The sequence below is a fragment of the Ovis canadensis genome, chromosome 15 (genome assembly GCF_042477335.2).
Source record: "Ovis canadensis isolate MfBH-ARS-UI-01 breed Bighorn chromosome 15, ARS-UI_OviCan_v2, whole genome shotgun sequence".
Lineage (NCBI taxonomy): Eukaryota > Metazoa > Chordata > Mammalia > Artiodactyla > Bovidae > Ovis > Ovis canadensis.
In genome coordinates this window covers 64,328,427-64,354,631 of record NC_091259.1, presented here as the reverse complement: position 1 = coordinate 64,354,631, position 26,205 = coordinate 64,328,427, and the positions used below count along the sequence as shown (strand labels likewise).

Below are 26,205 nucleotides of genomic sequence, written 5' to 3'. Positions count from 1 at the left end.
TTCATATCACTTCACTTCATAGACAGAAAATTGCACTGGATGGTTTTTAAGGTCTCTCCTGGTTTTATATCTGACTTCTAAATACATTATAATGTTTTTACCATTTTAATGCTGGTGATGAATTTACACAGAAAGTCATAGAGAGACTCTAAAATTATTTGCTGTAAAACACTGTTGCACTTTTTATCCCACTTGGTTTCATCTAACAAACACAGAAAAACAATGATCAGAAACATTACCCTTAATGGTCACAGAACAAAACTGCCCAGTAAGTTCTGTTTAATGACAAGCATAAAATGTGTAACATTAACCTTACCTTTCACTATATTCAAAATGAGTTGCACAGGGGCCATATTTGTATTCATAGACGAAACGTGGGATGTAATCAGATGTTATAGCAATTACAAAAGCATTAGTGATCACAGCCAATATACCGATTCCTTCAAGAATTCCATACCAGATGCCTAGTGGGAGAAAGATAAAAGACAGCGAATAAACAGAAAAAACAGAAAATCCTTTAGTTTTCCAACCTTTAACTTGGAAAAGATGTTTTAGTTATGCTGGAACCAAGTATTGTGAAAGTGTTAGTTGCTCAGTTGTCTCTGACTCCTTGGGACCCCGTAGACTATAGCCCACCAGGTTCCTCCGTCCGTAGAATTCTCCAGGCAAGGACACTGGAGTGAGTAGCCATTCTCTTCTCCAGAGGATCTTCCTGACCCAGGGATCGAACCCAGGTCTCCCACACTGCAGACAGATCTTCACCGTCTGAGTCACCAGAGAAGCCGCTGTTGGAACCAAGCTCTGTCCACTATTTATTTTCTAAGGATGGTGTATATCTCACTACAGATATTACAGCTACCAAATACTTTCTATAGAGAGGAGGAAGATCCCATCTACAGAGATTTGAAAATTAGAAGATTGTTGGAATTGGTTTTTATTTTTAACAATGAGATATGGCATAGATGCTTAAGATTCTTCAAAACCTATATATAGAACTTGATTAGTACTTAAACCAATAAAAATATAGTAGTACATCATTGTGTGAACCCCAAAATATCTGCATTCACTATGAGTTTTGCCTTTATCTTTGTCAAAAACGTTTTTGATGTAAAAATATTAAAAAGTAAAACTAGTTTAGTGTCAAGATCTGGAAATCATTGGTTTCTTAAGAAGCAGAAAATGTCAACCAATCTGGCATTACATAGATACACGAAACAGGCTTTGAAATTGTATATGATCAACAGACTACTGATTTTGGTCAAAACTGATGTTTCAAATAGGATTAAAATTAACTTTAAAAAACAATGATATGAAAAAATAAGTCCTAGAAAGGTATATATAACATCCTTTACAGTTACAAACAAGTTTATGAAATAGCAATGCTCAGTAAGAACTTACTCTCAGGCAAGAGTTATAAATAAAATTACTCTCATTTCATTCTTTTGTTAATGAAAACAGTTTCATTATGTTTGGAAGGGAGCCCCAGCAATAGAAACACATATGATGCTAAGTAAGATCAAGCCACCACTTGGCCTTAGCAATGCAAAAACCCATGTAGTTCCTGAATCTTACCTATGTCGGTTGCTCGGGCTGGCAAAGGCCTCCGCCACTGGGTGACAAATTTGTATGCATCCAGCCTGATTTCGATGATATTGTTTAACAAGGCCAAAAGGGGGGCCAGAGGAAAAGCTGCAACGAAGATGGTGGTAAAACCAAACTGCAAAACTGTAAAGGCAGAGAGTTAGAAAATTAGTAATATAAACAGTCTCATTTATTGAGTGTCTTCTTTGTGCCATATTAGGCATCTTTACATAGATTGCCTTTAATCCTTTCAACACCCAAAAAGTAAGTATGCTTATCCTAGTTTACAGTTGAGAAAACTTGAAGCTCATAGCTGTTAATCTGGCTAAAAGATAGATAGCTAAAAAAGGGTTAAAATCTGAATTCAAACTCAGGTCTCAATAGACTGTAAAAAGCTCTATGAGCCTTTTACCTCTATGCGATACATCATAAAAGAAGAAAAATGTCAGAGGACTTGAAGAAAACTGCTCAGTCCTAGAAGAGAAGCAAGAGACCTAATCTTGTCCTCTGTTTTTCTGGATGAGAAAACTGAGGGCCAGAGAACAAAAGCAAACGTTAAAAGAACACACCAACATGCAGCGATCTTAATAGTCGATCCTTATTTTCATAATATAAAAAAATTTCTTGAAGAAGCCCAGACTCAGATGGATCTGTGCAAAAATTTACTGTGAGAAAGAATTACTGCTTTATTTGGGGGGTGGGGGGGATGATACATTTAACATAGGAATGAGTTTTGCTTTATTATGTTCCTTTAAAATATTTGTTTAAAAGGTAGATACTTTCATTTTGCTCAAATATTATGGTTGACAGAGCAATATGCATAAGCCTTCCAAGGGCACTGCCTTAATATCTTCTCTAGCTCTGCTGAGATAAAGGTGTAGTTGTGTTTTAGAAAGCTTGGAGTTGGAAAGAAGAGAGACGGTTTTCTCTCTGGAATCAGAGTCTGCGTGAAGTAGAAAAAACTATCAAGAAGGTCAAACAGCTTTGCAGAAGGTTCCATACCCATTTCTAAGTACTCATCCATCAGTCCGTGAATATTCATGGGCTGCAGATTCCAATCATTTTCCCACTGAGGGATGGAAGCATCTTGAATTCCCCGCTTGATTTTATGTCGTGACCACCAGTTCTGGATCAACCTACATTATGAGCAGACAAAGGGCTTTTGAGCTCTTATTTAAGCAACTGGTAAACAATTTACAGTGCATTAGGAAAAGTGAAACATTTGGAAGGAATGATACTAAAGCTGAAACTCCAGTACTTTGGCCACCTCATGCGAAGAGTTGACTCATTGGAGAAGACTTTGATGCTGGGAGGGATTGAGGGCAGGAGGAGAAGGGGACGACAGAGGATGAGATGGCTGGATGGCATCACTGACTCGATGGACGCGAGTCTGAGTGAACTCCGGGAGTTGGTGATGGACAGGGAGGCCTGGCGTGCTGCGATTCATGCGGTCGCAAAGAGTCGGACACAACTGAGCGACTGAACTGAACTGAACTGAACTGAACTACCTTGAAACTGTACTGGGAATGGGGGGTCTTTGTATGGTCTCAACTTCATTTTTACAAAGTTATTTATTCATTTATTTTTGGTTGTGCTGCATCTTCCTTGCTGCACGTGGGCTTTCTCTAGTTGTGGCAGGCGGGGCTATTCTCTTGTTGCAGTGGCTGGGCTTTTCATTGCTGTAACTTCTCTCTCAGCAGAGCACAGGCTCTAAGGCACATGGGCTTCAGTAGTTGTGACACACAGGCTCAGTAGTTGTGGTGCTTGGGCTTAGTTGCCGCACAGCATGAGGAATCTTCCCGGAGCGGGGGTCAAACCCATGTCCCCTGCTTGGCAGCAGGATTCTTAACCACTGGACCAAAGGGGCCCTAGACTTCCTAGCCCCTATAAACATCTACATATTTTTCAGAGTTGATCCTCCCATGTACTGGTGCTTCCTGACATTGTTTAGACAGAGTCTCATTTCTATGATTCTATGATCCCACCTATATAAATATTTAAACTCCTATGCTGCCTGCTGTAATTGTATCTGAGCCCTTCCTGCCAAATTATCTTGCTGTGCTCTCTGAACATGAGAAAAATCATTTAATTGAGCCCTACCTAGAGTTTCAAGAGATGTAATTTCTAGTCTCCACCCTACAGTGCATTAGCTGTGTGGCTTTTATTAAGTCACTTCACTTCTCTGAGTCTATAAACATGAAGCATTCAAGCAATTACACTCTGCTTCTATAGAGAACAATAATTTACAGGCAATGAGTCTGTGTTTCAGTCCATTTGTCAGACTTGGGAAGGAGGTAACAATACTCTTTCCCCAGTCCAGGGGCAGTCTTGAAATTATATGACTCAGAAATATCCTGGTATGCAAATATTATAGACTTCTGGATAATTAATTATTTTAAGAGTTAGATGAAAATTATCTCTAGGATAAAGTGAATTTCACAGGACTCAGTGAACACTATTCAACTCTCAGTTGTAATTAATCATGGACTTAGAGCTTTAGTGGGGGTTGGAAGAGCCACTATAGCTAGATAAAAACATCGGGCAGAGTGCTTCAGTGTGTGCTCCATGTAGGTTGCCTCTGGAGCCTCATGAAGATGAAAAAAAGGGTTGGAGTTGGAAAGCCAATTTGCTTCTATGTTATTTACTTCAGTCTGATCTGCTTAATATTCTACTTGAAGAAAGAGAATTGTGGTTTAAAGTTTAAAAATTATTGCTTTAGGGGCTGGGTCACTCCTGTTACATTTTCTGCAGCAAGGTCTTAACCCAATTGTTGGAAAAACCTCACCAGGTATCCTTTGCCATGGTACCCTTGGGATTTGAAATACAAAATCCAGGCTGACCTCTTGGGCAAGGACATGGTAGAAGGTGCTGTCCAAAGTGCACAGTATGTATAGAAGTACATGGATAATGATAACAATAAGAATCAATGTTAATACCACAATGGCTACCACACCATTTTGACTGTGCTTGTGAATTACCCACTCTATGTGAGATGCTGTGGTAGGCACTTGATACTTAATTTATTCTGATATTTTCAAATTACATTCTTCAAAATTTATGTTCAAAGAGATGAGCCAAGGATAGAAAAGGATATGAAAAACGCACTGGACTTCCCAAACCTTTGTTGCTATTCTCTTTATTCGCTTTAATGCATTTGACTCTCGAGGATTTGTATAAATATCTCTTCACAAAAAGCCTCTGTCACTTATTGATGAAGATTTAAATACCATTGTGTCATATAATCTAATCTTCATAAATCCCTTATTTTACAAATTAAAAAATAATGTCTCAGAGAGGTTAAGTAAATTATAAGTATCTTTAGCAAGAGGCAGAGAACAAATCTGAACCAGGTCTCAGTAATTTCACAGTCCAGTGCTCTAAGACTGCCTGTAATTTAACACAATACATTATTGCCAATTTCAGGGTTAGTATCACCTCTCCAACCCCTCTGCTCAGGCATGTCCTGATATAGTTATGTGACAATGAGGAGAAAAAAATATTGTATAATTTGATGACTGAGCCTAAACTATTTATAGCATCAGTTAACTAACCAGTTCCTCCCCCATAACAAGGAAATTTCTCAATACTACATTGTTTTTAGCTTGATTAGACCTCAAAGCTTCCATATCACATTATTTTAAATACACTGTATTTCACTATATTCTAAAGGATAATATATTTTTGTAGATGTAAAAGTGAGCATTCAAGGTCCTTTTATGTCAGCATTTCACAGAATATATCTATATGGGCAAAAATAGAATGCTGTTGGTTTGATATTGTCACAACCAATACTGGTGTAATGATTTTTGTTATTATTGTTGTTGTAACAAAGAGCCCAAAATATTCCCATCTACGACTTTAACTTTATTTTGCTTTTTTTTGGCAGGCGGGTAGAATGGAGGTTCTATGTATTAAACGAAAACAACTACCACCTTAGTCTTTTGGTAACCAAAAGAAACCAGAAAGTTATTTTTGTCCTCAAGAACCCACACTATCAATAATGCTTTAAGAATACTAACAAGTGTGTTAGGATACCGAACAGAATACAAGTAATTTACATCCATTCTTTCCATTAATCCTTTAAACTGTTCTTGAGAAGATACAGCCATTGAGCCCTTCTAGGAGATGTGAAAACTAAGGCCAGACTGACTTACACACAGTCACACATTTCAGAGAGGAGCAGAATGGAAACTGAACTGTTATGAGCCTGCTTACCAAGCCCACTTCTTAACAGCCAGCCATACTGCCGTACCTTTCTTCTTTGTCACTCTCTATGTACATCTGTGTACACTCAGTTGTGTCTGACTTTTTGAGGCCCCACAGACTATAACCCGCCAGGCTCCTCTGTCCATTGACTTCTCCAGGAAAGAATCCTGGAGTGGGTTGCCATCTCCCTCTCCAGGGGATCTTCCCAACCCAGTGATTGAATGTGATGCTCTTCTGTTTCCTGCATTGGCAGGAAGGTTCTTTACCCCTAGGGCCTCCTGGGAAGACCTGTCACACTATACACGGCCAGTGTAAAAATTAAGTACTCACGGGTATCCCAGTTCCATAAAATTGTTCCATATTTGCTTCAAAAACATGATAACTCCCATCTGGAGGCAGAGGTCTATCAAACAGCCACTAGGGTGGCACTGAAACAAACAACAGAGGCAATAAGGATCTTGCTCTTCTCAGGTAGCTTAAACACCCCCATCTTCCAACTGCATAGCAAATTCTAAAGCCATGTCTCCTCATGTCAATGCACAAAGAGAATAAAAACAAGGGAGGAATAGCATGTATGAGGATACTTGATAGGAAAGTTTTCAGTAAATATACTGGAATATTGATCAAAATTATAACAACAATAACAACAAACCTTTTTTTTTCTCATGGCCACCCCATGAGGTGTGTTCTCTGCATTGGAAGCACAAAATCTTAACCACTGGACCACCAGGGAAGTCTAACAAATCTGCCTTTTAATGAACACTTACTACTGCCAGGCTCCATGTTAGGCATGATCGCATTTAATGAATGCTCTGGAATACTTTATGAAAACAGTATAAGTACTAGTCACTCAGTCATGTCTGATTCTGTGATCCCATGGACTGTAGTCCACCAAGCTCCTCTGTCCATGGAATTCCCCGGGCAAGAACATTGGAATGGATAGCCACTTTCTTCTTCAAGGGATCTTCCTGACACATGGATCAAACCTGGGTCTCCTGCATTGCAGGCAGATTCTTTACCATCTGAACCATCAAGGAATCAATTTAATAACCAAGTGATATTAAAATATTTAACAAAATGTTTATATTTTTAAAATTAAGCTTCCTACCTCAGGCTAATTTTAAATTTGTAGAAAATTTGCAAAGCTAAAATAGTACAGAGAGTGCCAATACACTCCTCTCCCAATTCCCTTCACTGCCCCTTACAGAACCAAGGTATATTGTCAAAGCTAAGAAGTTCACAGTAATACATTTCTATTAGGTAGTGTATTAAAAAACAGAGACATCGCTTTGCTGACAAAAGTCTGTATAGTCAAAGCTATAGTTTTTCTAGTAGTCATGTACGGATGTGAGATTTGGACCATAAAGAAGGCTGAGTGCCAAAGAATTGATACTTTTGAACTGTGGTGTTGAAGAAGAACTCTTGAGAATCCCTTAGATAGCAAGGAGATCAAACCAGTCAATCCTACAGAATCATCCCTGAATATTCATTGGAAGGACTGATGCTGAAACTGAAGCTCTAATACTTTGGCCACCTGATGAGAAGAGCCAACTCAATGGAAAAGACCCTGATACTGGGAAAGACTGAGGGCAGGAGGAGAAGGGGATGACAGAGAATAAGATAGTTGGATGGCATCACCAATTCAACAGACATGAGTTTGAGCAAGCTCTGGGAGATAGTGAAGGACAGGGAGGCCTGGAGAGCTACAGTCCATGGGGTCACAAAGAGTCAGCCATGACTTAGCGACTGAACAACAATTAACTAAACTCCAGACTTAGATTTCACCTGCTCCGGGATCTAATCTGGGATACCTTGTAGAATTGATTTGTCATGTCTCTTCCAATCTCCTCTGGTCTAGGCAGTTTCTCAGATTTTCATATTCTTAACAATTTTAAGTATCACTGACAAGCATCCTGTGGACAATCCCCCAAGCTGGGTTAATCTCATGTTTTCACATTTAGACTGGGGTTATATGTTTTGGGAATGGAGGTAGGGTACAGTGGTGAAGTGCCATTTTCACCATCAGGGTTACATGGTATCCACACGTCATTCCTAGTGATATTAACCTTCAATATTTGGTTAGTATAGAATCTGCCAGGTGTTTCCATTGAAAAGCTACTCATTTTTCCTTTCTCTCAGAAGTGAGTCACTAAGCCTAGCCCATTCTCAAGATGGGGGGAAGGTCTATCGCCCAGGGAGAAATTATCTATGCATATTATAATGCATTTAAGTGATAAAAGTACACCACAAAAGTTTGCCAGTATGATCCCAGTGATGCCCTGTCTGTGCTCCACTGCCTTTTAGTCTTCAGTAATAGCATTAGAGGGCTTCTCAGGTGGCTCAGTGGTAAAGAATCCATTTGCCAATGCAGGAGAAGTGGGTTCGATCCCTGGGTCTGGAAGATCCTCTGGAGGAGGAAATGGCAACCTGCTCAGGTATTCTTGCCTGGAAAATCCCATGGACAGAGGAGCCTGGTGGGCTACAGTCCATAGGGCTGCAAAGTCCGACATGGCTGAGTGACTGAGCATGCGCAAATGCAACAACATTAGAAACCCATGCACACAAAAATGTGATTACAATGAAAATTGTAATCAGTGTGTTTTGCTTGAAAACTGCGCACTATTTGAGTAGGAAAGCGTAGGTCTTTTTCTTTGGAAATGGGTTCATGTCCTGCTCATAAGGCCGATGTTCTTTGTAGCTTTGATCTACAGTTTCTATTTCTATCAAGTCAGTACCAGTGGGACTTCAAAGGGAACAAATACTTAGGACACAAAGAGCCTCCTTTTCTGTTTCCAGCCCAGTAACTTAAAACTCTCCAATCTAAGCCAGAGAGAGGGTTTGCCAGTGGTAGTTTTTATCATGTGGAGAAGTTTCAGTTCTCCTATACAAGCATACTCCTTTTCAGGATGAATTTAGGACCCCCTGAACTCTGCCATATATATACCATAAACAGGTTTAGTAGAATGTCTGAGACCGAATAATTACTAAGCTACAGAGGCAGATCACAGATCACAGTTGCAAGCTAAAACTGTTCATTTTTTGTAGAGAGACTCAAAGAGGCAAATTAACTTGTCCAAGATCATGCAATGCTAACTGGTGATGTGGAAATGAAAGCTGTGGTCTCCTCTACCCTAATGCACTGCTCCCTCACATAATGCTAAGGATGACTTCTATTTATCAAATATGTTTGCTGCCTTGTAGGGCTGCTTTAGCAAAGCCTATTATTTTGTGGAAAGGGAAAAAGAAGACCATCATAGACTCTCCGCAATGGTAGAGCAAAGTGGGGAGGCCAGAGGACAGGCCATTTACAATTTTGTTGGAATTGAGCATAAGGATTTTGTGATTTATAGGACAGAGTGTGTTAGTCGCTCAGTCATGTCCAACTCTTTGCGACCCCATGAGCAGTAGCCTGCCAGGCTCCTATGCCCATGGAATTCTCCAGGCAAGAATACTGGAGTGGATTGCCATTTCCTTCTCTAATATGGTAGAGAAAGCGGTCTAACAGTTTCAGTGAATCTACCTCCTCACATAATGATTCCTTTGAGCTAAATCCAGTCCTTCAATACTCTAAAATTCATTTAGTAAAAAGTTTATACTTAGAAAGAGTAATGTGAAAGTCACTCAGTTGTGTCTGACTCTTTGTGACCCCATGGACTATACAGTCCCTGGAATTCTCCAGGCCAGAATACTGGAGTGGGTAGCCATTCCCTTCTCCAGAGGATCTTCCCAACCCAGGGATCGAAACCAGGACTCCCACATTGCAGGCAGATTCTTTACCAGATGAGCCACTAGGGAAGCTCAGAATGAGTAAAGGGCATGGATAAATGTGCAGGAGACCCAGACTTTCATTCCCATTGCACCACTCACAATCATATGACCAGCAGCAGTTCAGTCGCTCAGTTAAGTCACGTCTAACTCTGCCACCCCATGGACTGCAGCATGCAGGGCTTCCTTGTCCATCACCAACTCCTGGAGTTTACGCAAACTCATGACCATCAAGCCAGTAAGGCCATCCAACCATCTCATCCTCTATCGTCCCCATCCCCTCCCACCTTCAATCTTTCCCAGCATCAGGGTTTTTTCCAAAGTGTCAGTTCTTTGCATCAGGTTGCCAAAGTATTGGAGTTTCAGCAATAGCATCAGTCCTTCCAATGAATATTTAGGAAGATTTCCCTTGGGATGGACTGGTCGAACTTCTTGCAGTCCAAGGCACTCTCAAGAGTCTTCTCCAACACCACAGTTCAAAAGCATCAATTCTTCAGCTTTCTTTACAGTCCAATTCTCACATCCATACATGACTACTGGAAAAACAATAACTTTGACTAGACAGAGCCTTGTTGGTAAAGTAATGTTTCTGCTTTTTAATATGCTGTCTAGTTTGCTCATTAGATTTTCTTACAGGGAGCAAGTATTTTAATTTCATGGCTGCAGTCACCATCTGCAGTGATTTTGGAGCCCCCTAAAATAAAGTCTGTTACTGTTTCCATTGTTTCCCCATCTATTTGCCATGAAAATTAGAGATACCACGGGAACATTTCATGCAAAGATGGGCTCGATAAAGGACAGAAATGGTATGAACCTAACAGAGGCAGAAGATATTAAGAAGAAGTGGTAAGAATACACAGAAGAACTGTACAAAAAAGATCTTTAAGACCAAGATAATCACGATGCTGTGATCACTCACCTAGAGCCAGACATCCTGGAATGTGAAGTCAAGTGGGCCTTAGAAAGCATCACTACGAACAAAGCTAGTGGAGGTGATGGAATTCCAGTTGAGTTATTTCAAATCCTGAAAGATGAGGTGTGAAAGTGCTGCACTCAATATGCCAGCAAATTTGGAAAACTCAGCAGTGGCCACAGGACTGGAAAAGGTCAGTTTTCATTCCAATCCCAAAGAAAGGCAATGGCAAAGAATGCTGAAACTACCGCACAATTGCACTCATCTCACACACTAGTAAAGTAATGCACAAAATTCTCCCAACCAGGCTTCAGCAATACGAGAATCATGAACTTCCAGATGTTCAAGCTGGTTTTAGAAAAGGCAGAGGAACCAGAGATCAAATTGCCAACATCTGCTGGATCATCGAAAAAGCAAGAGAGCTCCAGAAAAACATCTATTTCTGCTTTATTGACTATGCCAAAGCCTTTGACTGTGTGGATCACAATAAACTGTGGAAAATTCTGAAAGAGATGGGCATACCAGACCACCTGACCTGCCTCTTGAGAAACCTGTATGCAGGTCAGGAAGCAACAGTTAGAACTGGACATGGAACAACAGACTGGTTCCAAATAGGAAAAGGAGTATGTCAAGGCTATATATTGTTACCCTGCTTATTTAACTTCTATGCAGAAAACACCATGAGAAACGCTGGGCTGGAAGAAGCACAAGCTGGAATCAAGATTGCCGGGAGAAATATCAATGACCTCAGATATGCAGATGAAACCACCCTTATGGCAGAAAGTGAAGAGGAACTAAAATGCCTCTTGATGAAAGTGAAAGAGGAGAGTGAAAAAGTTGGCTTAAAGCTCAACATTCAGAAAACGAAGATCATGGCATCTGGTCCCATCACTTCATGGGAAATAGATGGGGAAACAGTGGAAACAGTGTCAGACTTTATTTTTTTGGGCTCCAAAATCACTGCAGATGGTGATTGCAGCCATGAAATTAAAAGACGCTTACTCCTTGGAAGAAAAGTTATGACCAACCTAGATAGCATGTTGAAAAGCAGAAACACTACTTTGCCAACAAATGTCCGTCTAGTCAAGGCTATGGTTTTTCCAGTGGTTATGTATGGATGTGAGAGTTGGACTGTGAAGAAAGCTGAGCACCAAAGATTTTATGCTTTTGAACTGTGGTGTTGGAGAAGACTCTTGAGAGTCCCTTGGACTGCAAGGAGATCCAACCAGTCTATTCTAAAGGAGATCAGTCCTGGGTGTTCTTTGGAAAGATTGATGCTAAAGCTGAAACTCCAATAGTTTGGCTACCTGATGAGAAGAGCTGACTCATTTGAAAAGACCCTGATGCTGGGAAAGATTGAAGGCAGCAACAGAAGGGGACGACAGAGGATGAGATGGTTGGATGGCATCATCGACTTGATGGACATGTGTTTGGGTGGACTCTGGGAGTTGGTGATGGACAGGGAGGCCTGGCTTGCTGCGATTCATGGGGTCGCAGAGTCGGACACAACTGAGTAACTGAACTGAACTGAACTGATGGGACCAGATGCCCATGATCTTAGTTTTCTGAATGTTGAGTTTTCTGCCAAAATTTTCACTCTCCTCTTTCACTTTCATCAAGAGGCTCTTTAGTTCTTCACTTTCTCCCATAAGGTTGGTGTCATCTGCATATCTGTGATTATTGATATTTCTCCCAGAAATCTTGATTCCAACTTGTGTTTCATCCAGTCCAGCATTTTGCATAATGTACTCTGCATATAAGTTAAATAAGCAAATTGACAAAATACAGCCTTGACGTACTCCTCTCCTGATTTGGAACCAGTCTGTTGTTTCATGTGCAGTTCTAACTATTGTTTCTTGACCTGAATACAGGTTTCTCAGGAGGCAGGTCAGGTTGTCTGGTATTCCCATCTCTTTCAGAATTTTCCACAGTTTATTGTGATCCACACAGTCAAAGGCTTTGGCATAGTCAATAAAGCAGAAGTAGATGTTTTTCTGGAACTCTCTTGCTTCTTCAATGATCTAGTAGATGTTGGCAATTTGATCTCTGGTTCCTCTGCCTTTTCTAAATCCAGCTTGAACATCTGGAAGTTCACAGTTCACGTACTGCTGAAGCCTGGCTTGGAGAATTTTAAGCATTACTTTGCAGGCATGTGAGATGAGTGCAATTGTGCAGTAGTTTGAGCATTCCTTGGCATTGCCTTTCTTGTCCTGTGGCCACTACTGCTGAGTTTTCCAAATGTATTGGCATACTGAGTGCAGCACTTTAACAGCATTATCTTTTGGATTTGAAATAGCTCAACTGGAATTCCATCACCTCTATTAGCTTTGTTCATAGTGATGCTTCTTAAGGCCCATTTTACTTTGCATTCCAGGATGTCTGGCTCTAAGTGAGTGATCACACCATCGTGGTTATCTGGGTCATTGAGATCTTTTATGTATAGTTCTTCTGTGTATTCTTGCCACTTCTTCTTAATATCTTCTGCTTCTCTTAGGTCCATACCATTTCTGTCCTTTACTGAGACCTTCTTAAAATGAAATGTTCCCTCAGTATCTGTAATTTTCTTGAAGAGATCTCTAGTCTTTCCTATTCTATTGTCTTCCTCTATTTCTTTGCAATGATCACTGAGGAAGGCTTTCTTATCTCTCCTTGGTATTCTTTGGAACTCTGCATTCAAATGGGTATATCTTTCCTTTTCACCTTTGCCTTTTGCTTCTCTTCTTTTCACAGCTATTTGTTAGGCCTCGTCAGACAACCATTTTGCCTTTTTGCCTTTCTTTCCCTTGGGGATGGTCTTGATCGCTGCTTCTGGTACAATGTCACAAACCTCTGTCCATAGCTCTTCAGCACTTTGTATATCAGATCTAATCCCTTGAATCTATTTGTCACTTACACTGTATAATCCTGAGGGATTTGATTTAGGTCATACCTGAATAGTCTAGTGGTTTTCCCTACTTCCTTCAATTTAAGTCTGAATTAGCAATAAGAGTTCATGATCTGAGCCACAGTCAGCTCCTGGTCTTGTTTTTGCTGACTGTATAGAACTTCTACATATTCAGATGCAGGGAGTATAATCAATCTGATTTTGGTATTGACCATCTGGTGATGTTCATGTGTAGAGTCTAGAGTCTTCCCTTGTGTTGTTGGAAGAGGGTATTTGCTATGACCAATGCATTCTCTTGACAAAACTCTGTTAGCCTTTGCCTTGCCAGGACCAAATTTGCCTGTTAGTCCAGGCATCTCTTGACTTCCTACTTTAGCATTCCAGTTCCCTATAATGAAAAGGATATCTTTTTGGGGTGTTGGTTCTAAAAGGTCTTATCCATATGACCATGGACAATTCAAAGCTGGGTGCCTTCATATATTTTTCTCATTTTTTTCCTCATCAAGCCTGGTGAGATGGGTGTTCATATCTCCATTTTGTAAATAATGAATCTACGTGGCAGACAGAACTGTGAGACTCTGATATCCTCATTCCTCTCACTTGATCCACTTTAGTATGTCTACTATATTCCAGTTTGTATGTAGGAGCCAGAAATCATTCAGCAATTTCATATCAAAATCTATCTCTATTAGGTTCTCCATTGTGGCAATATGCTATCCCAACAGTGGCTGGAATGCACAGTGGTCAGAGCATAAAATCTAGACTGCCTGAATCAAATTAATATCAAAGTGATGACTTCATCACTTTGTAAGTATTTTTTGATGTGTAGGCAAATTACATAACTTCTCTAAGTTTCTGTTTTCTCATCAGTAACATGTGTGTGATAATAGAAATGCTGTAAGGAATCAATACATTAACATATGTAGAACTTTTAGAACCAATTGCTTGAATGTGCTCAGTTCAGTTCAGTCACTCAGTTGTGTCTGACTGCTTGTGACCCCATGAACAGCAGCACGCCAGGCCTCCCTGTCCATCACCAACTCCCAGAGTCCACCCAAACCCATGTCCATCAAGTCAGTGATGCCATCAAACAATCTCATCCTCTGTTGTCCCCTTCTCTTCCGGCCCTCAATCTTTCCCAGCATCAGGGCCTTTTCAAATGAGTCAGGTCTTCACATCAGGTGGCCAAAGTATTGGAATTTCAGCTTCAACATCAGTCCCTCCAATGAACACCCAGGACTGATCTCCTTTAGAATGGACTGGTTGGATCTCCTTGCAGTCCAAGGCACTCTCAAGAGTCTTCTCCAACACCACAGTTCAAAAGCATCAATTTTTCAGCACTCAGCCTTCTTTATAGTCCAACTCTCACATCCATACATGACCTCTGGAAAAACCCTAGCCTTGACTAGATGGACCTTTGTTGGCAAAGTAATGTCTCTGCTTTTCAATATGCTGTCTAGGTTGGTCATAACTTTCCTTCCAAGGAGTAAGTGTCTTTTAATTTCATGGCTGCAATCACCATCTGCAGTGATTTTGGAGCCCAGAAAAATAAAGTCTGACACTGTTTCCACTGTTTCCCCATCTATTTCCCATGAAGTGATGGGACCAGATGCCATGATCTTAGTTTTCTTAATGCTGAGCTTTAAGCCAACTTCTTCACTCTCCTTTTTCACTTTCATCAAGAAGCTCTTTAGTTCTTCTTCACTTTCTGCCATAAGGGTGGTGTCATCTGCATATCTGAGGTTATTGCTATTTCTCCTGGCAATCTTGATTCCAGCTTGTGCTTTCTCCAGCCCAGCATTTCTCATGATGTACTCTGCATATAAGTTAAATAAGCAGGGTGACAATATATAGCCTTGACGTACTCCTTTTCCTATTTGGTACCAGTCTGTTGTTCCATGTCCAGTTGCTTCCTGACCTGCATACAGGTTTCTCAAGAGGCAGGTCAGGTGGTCTGGTATGCCCATCTCTTTTGGAATTTTCCACAGTTTATTGTGATCCACACAGTCAAAGGATTTGGCATAGTCAATAAAGCAGAAATAGATGTTTTTCTGAAACTCTCTTGAATGTGCTGGTATATCGTAAACACTCATTCAATATTAACTATTAACATTTTATATAGATACACAAATAAGGTGCTCAGTTGCTCATTTGTGTCTGACTCTTTGTGACCCCATAGACTGTAGCCCACCAGGCTCTTCTGTCCATGGGATTTCCCAGGCAAGAATACTGGAGTGGGCTGCCATTCCCTTCTCCAGGGTTCTTCCTGACCCAGGGAGACCAAACCTGGTGTCTCTTGTGTCTCCTGTATTGGTAGGTGGATTCTTTACCACTAGTACAATCTGGGAAGCCATGAGATATTATATAGCATAGTGTGAGAGAAGTCCATAATGGCCAGTTTATAAATTTTCTAAATAAATTGCAGTACTATTTTTATTTCTTTATAAATAGCTGCCATTATTTATGCCAGGCATTTTACATGCAAGATCCAACTTAATCTACCTATGGCCAGTATTATTGAGAATGATGAATCTTATCACAATTTGCAATAACAACAACAAATAAACTGAGACATAGAAATATTAAGATCATGTATCCAGGGGGGCCAGATTAGAACATAGATTGTCAGATTCCAAAGACAAAATACTTGTTACATATCATGGTTATGTTATTTTCTTCAAGATTGTTAACATTATTAAAGAAAGGAAAAAGATATCTTCACTTGTACACCACATATTACCCAGCAGAGGTCTAAGATACAGTATGTATTAATAAATGCTTGTTGTATGACTAAATTCAGAGATCTAACTTTTATTTTCCATCATATATACCTTTTCTATCTACATTTCCAGGATTTCCAGGCTCTATTCCAAACCCATATTTTTAATTCACTGATTTTTTTTTTCAAAATAAATCTTTTGTTGGAAAATATGGCTACTGTCTATGTCATATGCATTGTGGAAAATAGGATGGTTATGAAATATTTTTCCTGACACTAATATTACAGTTATTTCCCTGGGACTTTCAAAGAGGAATCACAAATTCTAATAATTTCACAATTAACAGTGAAAGTGTGAAAGTAGCTCAGTTGTGTCTGACTCTTTGCGACCCCATGGACTTTACAGGCTGTGGTATTCTCCAGGCCAGAATACTGGAGTAGGTAGCCACTTCCTTCTCCAGGGGATCTTCCCAACCCAGGGATTGAACCCAGGTCTTCCACATTGCAGGTGGATTGTTTACCAGCTGAGTCACCAGGGAAGCCCAAGAATACTGCAGTGGGTAGCCTCCCCCTTCTGCAGAGGATCTTTCTGACCCAGGAATCAAACCAGGGTCTCCTGAATTGCAGGAAGATTCTTTACCAACTGAGCTATCAAGGAAGCCCCAGTTAAAAGAGTACCCAATTAAACAAAATTACTGGTGCTAGCAGGCACTCAAATGGCATCAATATGCAGACCTCCCTGCCTGTGACCACTTTGTTCCCCACACTACCCTTGCTAACTCCACTGAACATTCTTGGAAAAAAGTAAGCCTTATTTCTCCCTCCCCCTTCACCACACCACACCACACACACACACACACACACACACACACACACACACATCCACACAAACACCAAAGGGGAGCTGAAAGTCTTTTAGTGCATATGGTCATACTTCTGGGTTATGAAAGAAAACTGCAAGTTTGATTTGGGGACTTCCAGGAAGCTTGGGATTAAGAAAGCCCTAGTTTATCTCTTTCCTATAGAATAATACCCAGGTAGCTATAGAGACAGAGCATTGATAAATATCAGCTACAATTTACAGAGTTTCTAGCATAGTACAAGCATTGGGCTACTTGTGTGATGCAAATTACCTCTTATCTAGTAACAGCTTTGCAACATAAGTATTACTATTGCCAGTGTACAGATGAGAAGACAGATATTCAGAGAGGTTAAATGAAGGACAAAGAATAATCAGGAAGATTAACATTTAAGCCCAGTTTTCTTTGATAAAAAGCATACATTCTTTGGGCTTTCTCAAAGTAGTCCAATCAACTTTTAGAACACCCAAAGGAGAAAACATTAATGAAAAAGCCCCTGTGTTTGGGGGGGGATGTTTAGATAGAGATCAGAAATGCCTCTACCCTCCAATTTCTCAGGTGATCTTTTTCTTAACCTTTCTCTAAATTATGACCTCCTACTAATGCTGCCTCCCCTTCATGGATCATAGCCTTTTCTTGGCAAAGGGGTTTTTATAACTCAATGAAGCTATGAGCCATGCCATGCAGGGCCACCCAAGACAGGTTGATCATAGCAGAGATTCCTGACAAAATGTAGTGCACTGGAGGAGAGAATGACAAACCACTCCAGTATTCTTGCCGCAAAAACCCCATGAACAGTATGAAAAGGCTAAAATATATGATACCAGAAGATGAGCCTTCCAGGTCGGAAGGTGTCCAATATGCTACTGGGGAAGATCAGAGGGCAATTACTAATAGCTCCAGAAAGAATGAAGAGCCTGGGACAAAGCAGAAATGTCACTCAGTTGTGGATGTGTCTGGTGGTGAAAGTAATGTCTGAAGCTATAAAGAACAATACTGCATAAGAACCTGGAATGTTAGATCCATGAAACAAGGTAAATTGGATGTGGTCTAGCAGGAGATGGCAAGAATGAACATCGACATTTTACGAATTCAGATGACCATTATACTGACTACTATGGGCAAGAATCCCTTAGAAGAAATGGAGTAGCCTTCATAGTCAACAAAAGAGTCTGAAATGCAGTTGCTGTAGGTCAGTCACTAAGTCGTGTCTGACTCTTTGTAATCCCATGGGCTGCAGCATTCCAGGCTTCCCTGTCCTTCACTATCACCTGGAGTTTGCTCAAACTCATGTCCAAAATACAGCACTTGGGTGCAATCTTAAAAATGACAAAATTATTTCATTTTTTTCCAATGCAAGGTAATCAATATCACAGTAACCCAAGTCTATGCCCCAACCACTAATGCCAAAGAAGTTGAAGATGAATAGCTCTGTGAAGACCTACTTAAAACACCTTCTAGAACACCAAGAAAAAGATGTACTTTTCATCAGAAGGGATTGAAATGCAAAAGTAGGAAGTCAAGAGATACTTGGAGTAACAGGCAAGTTTGGCCTTGGAGTAGAAAATGAAGCAGGGCAAAGCCTAACGGAGTTTTGTCCAGAACACACTGGTCATAGCAAACACCCTTTTCCAACAACATAAGTGATGACTCTACACATGGACATCAGGAGATGGTCAATACTGAAATTTGATTGATTATTCTCTTTGCAACTGAAGATAGAGAAGCTTCGTACAGTCAGCAAAAACAAGACCTGGAGCTGACTGTGGCTCAGATCATGAACTCCTTATTGTAAACTTCAGGCTTAAATTGAAGACAATAGGGAAAATATTCATACCATTTAGATAGGACCTAAATCAAACCTTTATGATTATACAGTGGAGGTGATGAATAGATTCAAAGGATTAGATCTAGTAGACAGAGTGCCTGAAGAACTATGGACGGAGGTTCATGACAATGTGCAGGAGGTGTGAACCAAAACCATCCCAAAGAAAAGGAAATAAAGAAGGCAAACTGGTCATTTAAAAATGGCTAATAAAAGGAGAAGAAAAAGGCAAGGGATAAAGGGAAAGATATACCCTACTGAATGCAGAGTTCCAGAGAACAGCAAGAAGAGATAAGAAAGCTATAAGTGAACAATGCAAAGAAATAGAGGAAAACAATAGAATGGGAAAGACTAGAAATATCTTCAAGAAAATTGGAGGTATTAAGGGAATGTTTCATTCAATAATGGGCATGATAAAGAACAGAACAAAAAGCAGATGAGATTAAGAAAAGGTGGCAAGAATACATAGAAGAACTTTATTTTAAAAAGTCTTAATGAATTGGATAACCATGATGGTGTGGTCACTCACTAGAGCCAGACATGCTGGAATGTGAAGTCAAGTGGGCCTTAGGAAGAATTACTAAGAGCAAAGCTAATGGAGGTGATGGAATTCAAGACAAACTATTCAAAATTCTAAAAGATGATGTTGTTAAAGTGCTACACTCAATATGTCAGCAAATTTGGAAAACTCAGCAGTGGCCACAGGACTGGAAAAGGTCAGTTTTCATTCCAATCCCAAAGATGAGCAAAGACAAAGAATGCTCAAACTATTGTACAGTTGCATTCATTTCTCATGCTAGCAAGGTAATACTCAAAATCCTTCAAGCTAGGCTTCAGTAGTACATGAACTGAGAACTTCCAGATGTACAAGCTGGATCTAGAAAATGCATAGGAAGATCACCTGGAGAAGGAAATGGGAACCCATTCTGGTACTCTTGCCTGGAGAATTCCATGGACAGAGGAGCCTGGCAGGCTACAGTCCATGGGATTGCAAAGAGTCAGACTCAACTTTGCCACTAACTTTCACTTTTCACTTTTTTCATAGGCACCAAAGTTCAAATTGCCAAGATTCCATTGCATCACAGAGAAAGGAACCGAATTCCATAAAAGCATCTACTTCTGCTTCATTGACTACACTAAAGCCTGTTATTCACTATGTGGATCACAAAAACCTGGAAAATTCTTCAAGAGCTGGGAATACCTGACCACCTTACCTGTCTCCCGAGAAACCTGTGTGCAGGTCAAGAAGAACAGTTAGAACCAGACATGGAACAGTGGACTGGTTCAAAATTGGGAAAGGAATATGACAAAACTGTACACTGTCACCCTATTTATTTCACTTCTATGAAGAGCCATCATTAGAAATTCTGGGCCGCATGACTCAAAAGCTGGAATCAGGATTGTTGAGAGAAATATCAACAATCTCAGATATGCAGATGGTAACATTCTTATGGCAGAAAGTGAAGAGGAACTAGATAGCCTTTTGATAAAGCTGAAAGAGGAGAGTGAAAAGAGTTGGCTGAAAGCTCAGATTCAAAAATAAAGATCATGCATCTGGTCCCATCACTTCATGGCAAATATTATAGAAGGGGGAAAAGTGGAGACAGTGACAGATTTTATTTTCTTGGGCTCCAAAATCACCGTGGACGATGATTACAGCCATGAAATGAAAAGACACTTGCTCCTTGGAAGAAAAGCTATGACAAATCTAGACAGTGTACTAAAAAGCAGAGACCCACTTTGCTGACAGAGGTCCAAAGAGTCAAAGCTATGGTTTTTCCAGTAGTCATGTACAGATGTAAGAACTGGACCATAAAGAAGGCTGAGGGCTGAAGAATTGATGGTTTTGAACTGTGATGCTAGAGAAGACTCTTGAGAGTCCCTTGGACTGCGAGGAGATCCAACCAGTCAATCCTAAAGGAAATCAACGATGATTATTCATTGGAAGGACTGATCCTAAAGCTAAAACTCCAATACTCTGGCCACCTGATGAGAACAGTTGACTCACTGAAAAAGACCCAGATGCTGGGAAAGATTGAAGGCTAAAGGAGAAGGTGGAAACAGAAGATGAGAAGGTTAGATGGCATCACCAACTTAATGGACATGAATTTGAGAAAACTGTGGGAGATAGTAGAGGAAAGGGAAGCCTGGTATGTTGCAGTTTATATCATTGTAAAGAGTCAGACACCACTTAGTGACTGAACAAAAACAACTAATGCTGCCATATGTTAAACTGAGTTTTACATTAGAATAATTTTTAAAATTTTGAATTAGATAAGTAAAAAATTTGACAATTAGTCTAAATAGATCCAGAAGTATTAAGATGTAGAATACTGATATAATAAACCTTACAATCTCATTTTGCTGAGTGAAAACTCATTTTATTAAATTTGTGGCTGCTAATTTTGGGAGATATTAATTACACTTTACATGAAAATGAACTTCCAATGGGTCAAAGATAATACTTTTAAAAATAACAGTAGTTAAAAATATGCATGAAATTTTAAAATTTCCCAGATTGACAACACATTTTTATGATGAAACAAATTCCCCAAAACATTCACGACAATAATATTTTGATTAGAAAATGCCATATAGTTTTGTAAAAAATATATCAAAACAAAATTAAAAGATATATAAGAAAATGGAAAACATATCCTTAACAAATTTGAAAGAACCTTATTTTATTTGTTTAGAAATTATTAAAACAGAAAAAACAGTTTAATGAAAATTAACAGGAATAACATAGCTGCAGAATACAAAATATCAACAAACATGAAAAATGTTCTCTGCGTCACTTGTAATTAAAGGAACTGAAATCAAGAGATATTCTGATATCTTTTGGATTATTGGTAAAAATGAAACTGTTTCACTTGGCAAATTCTGAAGAAGTAAATACATATACTATAGGTAGGAGCTGGCATTTGGGAGGACAGTTTGTCAGTCTCAGTGAAAATATACAACACTCTCACCGTGGAATATAGAAATATTATTCCTAGACATTTTGTTTCCATACATACATAAATCAATGAAGAAATATAAGACTTTGAAGATATACCTATACATTTATAAATGGTATTTCATTAAGATTTCTTTTAGACTAAATTTTCCTTGCTTAGAAGGAAACCCAATATACTTAAAAGTTTGGAAATCAGTGCACAGATAATAATAATCCTCCAAAAGAAAAAAATCTACTGGAGCTAAATTTCTGGGCTTTGTGAATGGAAGAACTGGTTTTGATAGTATATTAAAGAGAGCTGAGGTCAGGATCTTGGGGTTTAATGTATATCCTCTTTTTTGGAAGACTTAGTTTCTTAGGAACCCCTAGATTTCCTGCTTTATCAAAAACATGTCTTCAGTACAGGTGAACTTGCCTGTTTCACCTCCCGTTTCTCTCTCTTCCCACCCCCTTTTTCCCCACAGTCATTGGCCCATATCCATGCCCATCCCACCCCTACCCTTACAAGGTTACTTACTTCCTCCAGTCTCCACCGGTTGAAAAGTTTATTGTACTTTCCCGGATGGCCAACAAATCTGTAAAAAGCCATTTTAATTCATTAGTGTTTAGGCGGGGTTGACTGAAGAACACTTACTAATGCATTACAACCAGTGCAAGTGTGGGTAGACGTAAGGACTCTCTGGAGCAATTTGTACCCAAACAGTGACTTAGGCCATGCTTACACATCAAAGGACCTGACTTGAAAAGGAAAAATGATGTGTGAAGTCATTATCAACGGGTTGAGAAAGTGCAGACAAACCAACCAAATGAAAATTTCCACACTGACTTGTAGAGTTTTAATGTCTTTTTGACCTGCTTAATGACTATTAATAAAATGTGCTGAATTGTTTAGTTTAAAATTTTCTAGCTTCAGTATGTTTCCATGGCACTGGCTGGAGTGTTGAGCATACGGCAAACCAGAACAGGTAGCTTAATATGCTTCTTTTTTTATATTTTGCAGCAAATTCAGGAAAAAAATATTACCATGATAGGTTGTTTCCACACTAAGGAAGTGTACTCTGGGCTTATACAAAACTTTTCTTATTTAACAAAATCATCACTAGTGATTGGAGAATCATAATTCAACCCCAGCATGGCATATAGGTCTTATTTATTTTATTGACGTATAGCTGATTTACAATGTTGTGTTAGTTTCAGTTGTACAGAAAAGTGATTCGATCATATGGCTTTACTTTTTTATTTCAACTTTAATTGGGAGTGCAGCCAGAAGCACTATACTAAGTCTTGATTTGAAAAAGCATGTGAAGATTCATTGGGACAGTTTTTCAAGGCAGAGAACAAGAATTTGCCACCTCTGTTAACAAACTGGCAGTGAAACTGTTGACAGTCTCTGTCACTGTGCAAAGACAATGTGTATAAAGTTGACTTACCTCCCCAAAAAGAAAGCAATATAGAAGATAGAACTGTTCAAATTGACAAATTGGAAGAGGAACATCTTCAAAGCAAAGCTGTTTTCCCATTCAGATTCTGTTCGAGGATATTCTAAAAGGAACATAGAGTGTGCTTACACAGATGAAGTAAATGACAAGAAATATGGATACAGAATCAGAAGTCCTATGTTCAAAGTCTGGTTCAGTCATTTACTGAGTCTATAAGCCACTCAATGCCTCTGAGTTCTAGTGTCTGCATTTGTGAAAATAGGAGTGATAATATCTGTTCCACAGAATTGATGAAAAGATCCAATGACATAATCTTTAGACATTTTCCACAACTACAAAAGTATGACATCTGTTATTAAGACATAAGGATTTTCATGATTCTCTCTGCTCCTGTCGTTTAGAGGTAACCATAAATACTAGATCAGTCTTTCACTCCAAATGTCTATACTTAATTCAGAGACCTTAACTGTCTACAGAGTTCTTTAAAAAAAGGAATATTCTGTATGCAGACTGAAGTGGATTAGTAAAGGAAAAGAGGGCTTCATCAGTCAGAAAAGCTCAGTTCTTATCTCAGCCTTATACCTAATTTGCTGGTAACTTCAGGCAGGTGTCTTCATGAATTTTGCAATCAGTTTTATAATCTGTGTGCAGGGACTTACTTCCCTGGTGGCTCAGATGGTAAAGTGTTTGTCTACAATGCGGGAGACCAGGGTTCAGTCCCTGGTTTGGGAAGATCCCCTGAAGAAGGAAATGGCAATCCCCTCCAGTACTATTGCCTGGAAAATCCCATGGACACAGGAGCCTGGTAGGGTATACAGTTCATGGGGTCGCAAAGAGTTGGATGCGACTGAACAACTTCACTTTCACTTTCACTTTATAATCTGTGAAATGAGGAATTTAGATAAGATGATTTTAAGAACTCTGTCAACTTACACCTTAGGGCTCTGACTTCTCAAAATAAAGCAAACAAAAGATAACAAAATAAAGCAACATCTTCATAAAACTAGATGAAGATGGCAGAATGTACCTCAGCCTCAGCTCCCACTGCAAATAAGGGATAGAAAATATGTAAGCAAATCTAATGTATATATTCTAATGTAACTGAAAATTCAACAAAGATAGAATGTAGATGTGCTCTGACTTAAAAGAAAAGATAGGCCAAACTGTATGCATGAGCAAAGCACAGAATAAAGAGGAAACTTTATCCTGGGGAACTCCAGAATAGGTCCTGGGGAATGCCAAGCCCAAAGCAGACAAGTGTCAGAAACAGGAAAGATCTGTGGGGCATCCACAAGAGTGACTGGTTGACGGGCAGAAGGGAGAGCTGTCAGGAGAGCCAACATTTCTGCATGGTTATGTTTTCACTGTTGTTTCCTTCTAAATAGTTTGTATATTAAGCAGAAAACTTATTTAGAAATGAGACTGTGGGTTTTTAAAAAAATCCCTTGTGTTAGATTGTTTTGGGTCTCCATTTCTAATTTTATAAAAAACTTTGGAGAAGGAAATGGCACCCCACTCCAGTATTCTTGCTTGGAAAATCCCATAGACGGAGGAGCCTAGTAGGCTACAGTCCATGGGGTCGTGAAGAGTCGGACACGACTGAGCGACTTCACCTCACTTCACTTCTAATTTTACTGCTTCATGATCCACAAATGTGTCCTGTGTGATTTCTGCCTTGGGACAAAAAAAGTTGCAATTTCATTGTGGCCAAATTACATGGATAAGTTTTGTCAGTGTACCAAGTGTCTCACAAGAATATTCACTTTTCTCTTGAGCATACAGCTTATATACATTTAAAGGAAGCCTGCTAGTTATGATATTCAAATATTCTATCAGTTCAGTTCAGTTCAGTCACTCGGTCGTGTCCGACTCCTTGCAATCCCATGAACCGCAGCATGTCAGGCCTCCCTGTCCATCACCAACTCCTGGAGTCCACCCAAACCCATGTCCATTGAGTCGGTGATGCCATCCAACCATCTCATCCTCTGTCATCCCTTTCTCCTCCTGCCCTCAGTCTTCCCCAACATCAGGTATTTTTTCAAATGAGTCAGCTCTTTGCATCAGGTGACCAAAGTATTGGAGTTTCAGCTTCAACATCAGTCCTTCCAATGAACACTCAGGACTGATCTCCTTTAGGATGGACTGGTTGGATCTCCTTGCAGGCCAATGAACTCTCAAGTGTCTTCTCCAATACCACAGTTCAAAAGCATCAATTATTCGGTGCTCAGCTTTCTTTACATATAGTGTAACTCTCACATCCATACATGACCACTGGAAAAACCATAGCCTTGACTATGTTGGCAAAGTAATGTCTCTGCTTTTTAATATGCTATCTAGGTTGGTCATAACTTTCCTTCCAAGGAGTAAGTGTCTTTTAATTTCATGGCTGCAATCACAATCTGCAGTGATTTTGGAGCCCAGAAAAATAAAGTCAGCCACTGTTTCCACTGTTTCCACATCTATTTCCCATGAAGTGATGGGACCAGATGCCATGATCTTCGTTTTCTGAATGTTGAACTTTAAGTCAACTTTTTAACTCTCCTCTTTCACTTTCATCAAGAGGCTCTTTAGTTATTCACTTTCTGCCATAAGGGTGGTGTCATCTGCATATCTGAGTTTAGTGATATTTCTCCCAGCAATCTTGATTCCAGCTTGTGCTTCCTCCAGCCCAGCATTTCTCATAATGTACTCTGCATATAAGTTAAATAAGCAGAGTGACAATATATAGCCATGAAATTAAAAGACGCTTACTCCTTGGAAGAAAAGTTATGACCTACCTGGATAGCATATTGAAAAGCAGAGACATTACTTTGCCAACAAAGGTCCGTTTAGTCAAGGCTATAGTTTTTCCAGTGGTCATGTATGGATGTGAGAGTTGGACTGTGAAGAAAGCTGAGCGCCGAAGAATTGATGCTTTTGAACTGTGGTGTTGGAGAAGACTCTTGAAAGTCCCTTGGACTGCAAGGAGATCCAACCAGTCCATTCTAAAGGAGATCAGCCCTGGGTGTTCATTGGAAGGACTGATGCTGAGGCTGAAACTCCAATACTTTGGCC

General features: G+C 39.7%; 1 protein-coding gene across 1 annotated transcript in view; it reads right to left on the bottom strand.

Annotated features, from left to right (window-relative positions):
- ANO3 (anoctamin 3) overlaps positions 1–26,205 on the bottom strand; it is a 460,052-nt gene that overhangs the window by 14,022 nt on the left and 419,825 nt on the right. The window contains exons 19-24 of the mRNA XM_069553832.1: positions 23,143–23,254; positions 22,230–22,287; positions 6,118–6,215; positions 2,584–2,717; positions 1,573–1,725; positions 317–464 (exon numbers count right to left, since the gene is read on the bottom strand). Of these exons, the coding sequence (XP_069409933.1) occupies positions 317–464; positions 1,573–1,725; positions 2,584–2,717; positions 6,118–6,215; positions 22,230–22,287; positions 23,143–23,254 (703 nt within the window). The remainder of the gene's footprint in view (positions 1–316; positions 465–1,572; positions 1,726–2,583; positions 2,718–6,117; positions 6,216–22,229; positions 22,288–23,142; positions 23,255–26,205) is intronic.